The 2,227-nt window shown below is 41.6% G+C and overlaps 1 protein-coding gene across 1 annotated transcript in view; it reads left to right on the forward strand.

Annotated features, from left to right (window-relative positions):
• The window catches only part of LOC143027340 (zinc finger MYM-type protein 6-like), a 38,943-nt gene extending 37,830 nt beyond the window's left edge, over positions 1–1,113 (forward strand). Inside the window, exons 4-5 of the mRNA XM_076188614.1 lie at positions 1–818; positions 1,004–1,113. The exon at positions 1–818 is cut by the window's left edge and continues 215 nt beyond it. Coding sequence (XP_076044729.1) covers positions 1–818; positions 1,004–1,113 — 928 coding nt within the window. The remainder of the gene's footprint in view (positions 819–1,003) is intronic.
• Positions 1,114–2,227: the final 1,114 nt, after the last annotated feature.

Here is a 2,227-nt window from a genome sequence, read left to right on the forward strand (position 1 = left end):
TATTTTCAAGAATTTACGCGATGAGTTCCAAGGAAGGATGACAGTGAATCGTATGTTCACCCAAAAAGTGGCAAAAATAGACAGAGGAATGCTGGCTTCTTACAAGATATCCAATTTGATTGCAAAAGCATGCAAACCTCATACTATTGGTGAATCTATCATCATACCGGCAGTGGTCATAGTGCTTTCAACAGTCATGAAGCAAAGTCCACAAGAGGTCACTAGTGCTATTCCGCTGAGCAACTCTTCAGTATTGGGACGCATCGATGAAATGGCTGCTGATGTTGAAAGCCTATTAGACTTAAAACTGCAGGTGAATGAGTTCTCGCTCCAACTTAACGTAACTACTTTACCTGATAATTCTGGCCTTTTGATGGCGTTCGCAAGGTTCCTTGATGTTGATGGAATACGTGAAGAACTGATTTTTGCACTGAAATTAACAACTGACACTAAAGGCGAGTCAATCTTCAAAAAACTTGAGGCATATTTTGAGGAAAACAACATTCCACTCAAGAACATCGTGGCTTGTGCAACAGATGGCGCTGCTGCTATGATCGGAAGGTATCGGGGATTCAGTGCGTACTTGAAAAAAGCTGTCCCCAACGTCGTTTGTGTGCACTGTGTTGTTCACCGGCAGCACCTGGTCGCCAAAAACTTAGCAGGACGTCTGCATGAAGCACTTGGGCATGTTATCAAAGCTGTCAACTTGATAAAAAAGAATGCTCTGCAGGATCGCCTTTTTCAGCAACTATGTGGGAAGAATAATGAAGAATTCGAACGACTTGTGTTGCACACGGAAGTAAGGTGGCTGTCTAAGGGTAATTGTTTGCAACGTTTTGTTGCACTTTGGGACAGCGTTATCTCTTTCTTGAGTGAGACGGAACTCGGACAAAAGCTTGTTGATGCAAGGAGTGATATACTCTACTTGTTAGACATATATGAAAACCTAAATGTTCTGAACAAAGAGCTTCAAGGAAATGACTCCACCTTGTTTTCATGCAAGCAAGCGATCACTGCATTTATAGGGAAATTCAAGCTGTTCTGGCTGAACCTTGGGAAACGGGAGTTTGCCCAGTTTCCATCCTTAGCAAGTATATCCACCGAGATGCTTGATGCTGACCTAGCAGTATATGTCGACCATCTGAAGAGTTGCATAATGATATGGAATCTCGCTTTTTTACCTATTTCAAATGACCGTGCCCGACTGGTTTATGGACCCGTTCATTGCTGATGCATCTGAAGTTGATGTCACCCTACAAGAAAGTGTCATTGAACTGCTGAATGACACAACAGCTCGAGCAAGGTTCAAGCGTGGAGGGTGCCATAAGCTGTGGATAAATCAAGATGTGTATGAAAAGTACCCATTGCTCTGGAAGGAAGTAAAGTTGCTTCTAGTTGCTTTTCCCATGTCGTACTTAGTTGAGACTGGTTTCAGTCGGATGATGCACTTGCTGTCAAAGACTCAAAACCGCCTCAATATAAAAAAAGAGGCGATTTAAGTCTTTCTCTGACATCTCTGGAGCCAAATATCGATAAGTTGGCAGCCCTGCATCAGTCACAGGGATCCCACTGAAATTTTTGAAAAAAGAGCCAAGTTCACCTACATCTATTCGTGCTTTATTCATTTTGATAGCATTCAACAAATAACTTTATCCAACTAATATTGTTATTTGATTCATGCCTGAAATGTTTCGAGTCCATGATATTTTCATTTCTTTGGGTGATCAGGGTGAGGGATGGATGGAGTTGGCATGGGGGGTCATAAGGTTTTTTATCGTGTCGAAAGGGGCCACAGAACAAAAAAAGTTGAGAAACACTGGACTAGACAATCGTTTGACGATCATCGTTGAGCGATAATCACAGCGATCAAAAGGTACCTTAATGCGTGCAATTTTGTCAATAGAACAATGGCATCATTTGACAGGGAACAGAAACGACAAATTTCAAAAACAATCTGGAGAAATTAAATACTCTTTACTCGTATTACACAACAAACATGCGCACACACACACATGCATCATTTGACAGTGAAAAAAATGGCAATTTTCAAAAACAATCTAGAGAAATTATATACTCTTCACTCGTATTATACACCACACATACACACACACACACACACACACATGCACGCACGCACGCACGCACACACACACACACACGCAAACAAGCACAGGCATAAACAAGCCACTGAGTCTCTCAGAAGCCATTTGATATTCAGTTTCCATTT

The sequence above is a fragment of the Oratosquilla oratoria genome, chromosome 8 (assembly GCF_046742065.1).
Source record: "Oratosquilla oratoria isolate Oo_2021 chromosome 8, ASM4674206v1, whole genome shotgun sequence".
Classification (NCBI taxonomy): Eukaryota; Metazoa; Arthropoda; class Malacostraca; order Stomatopoda; family Squillidae; genus Oratosquilla; species Oratosquilla oratoria.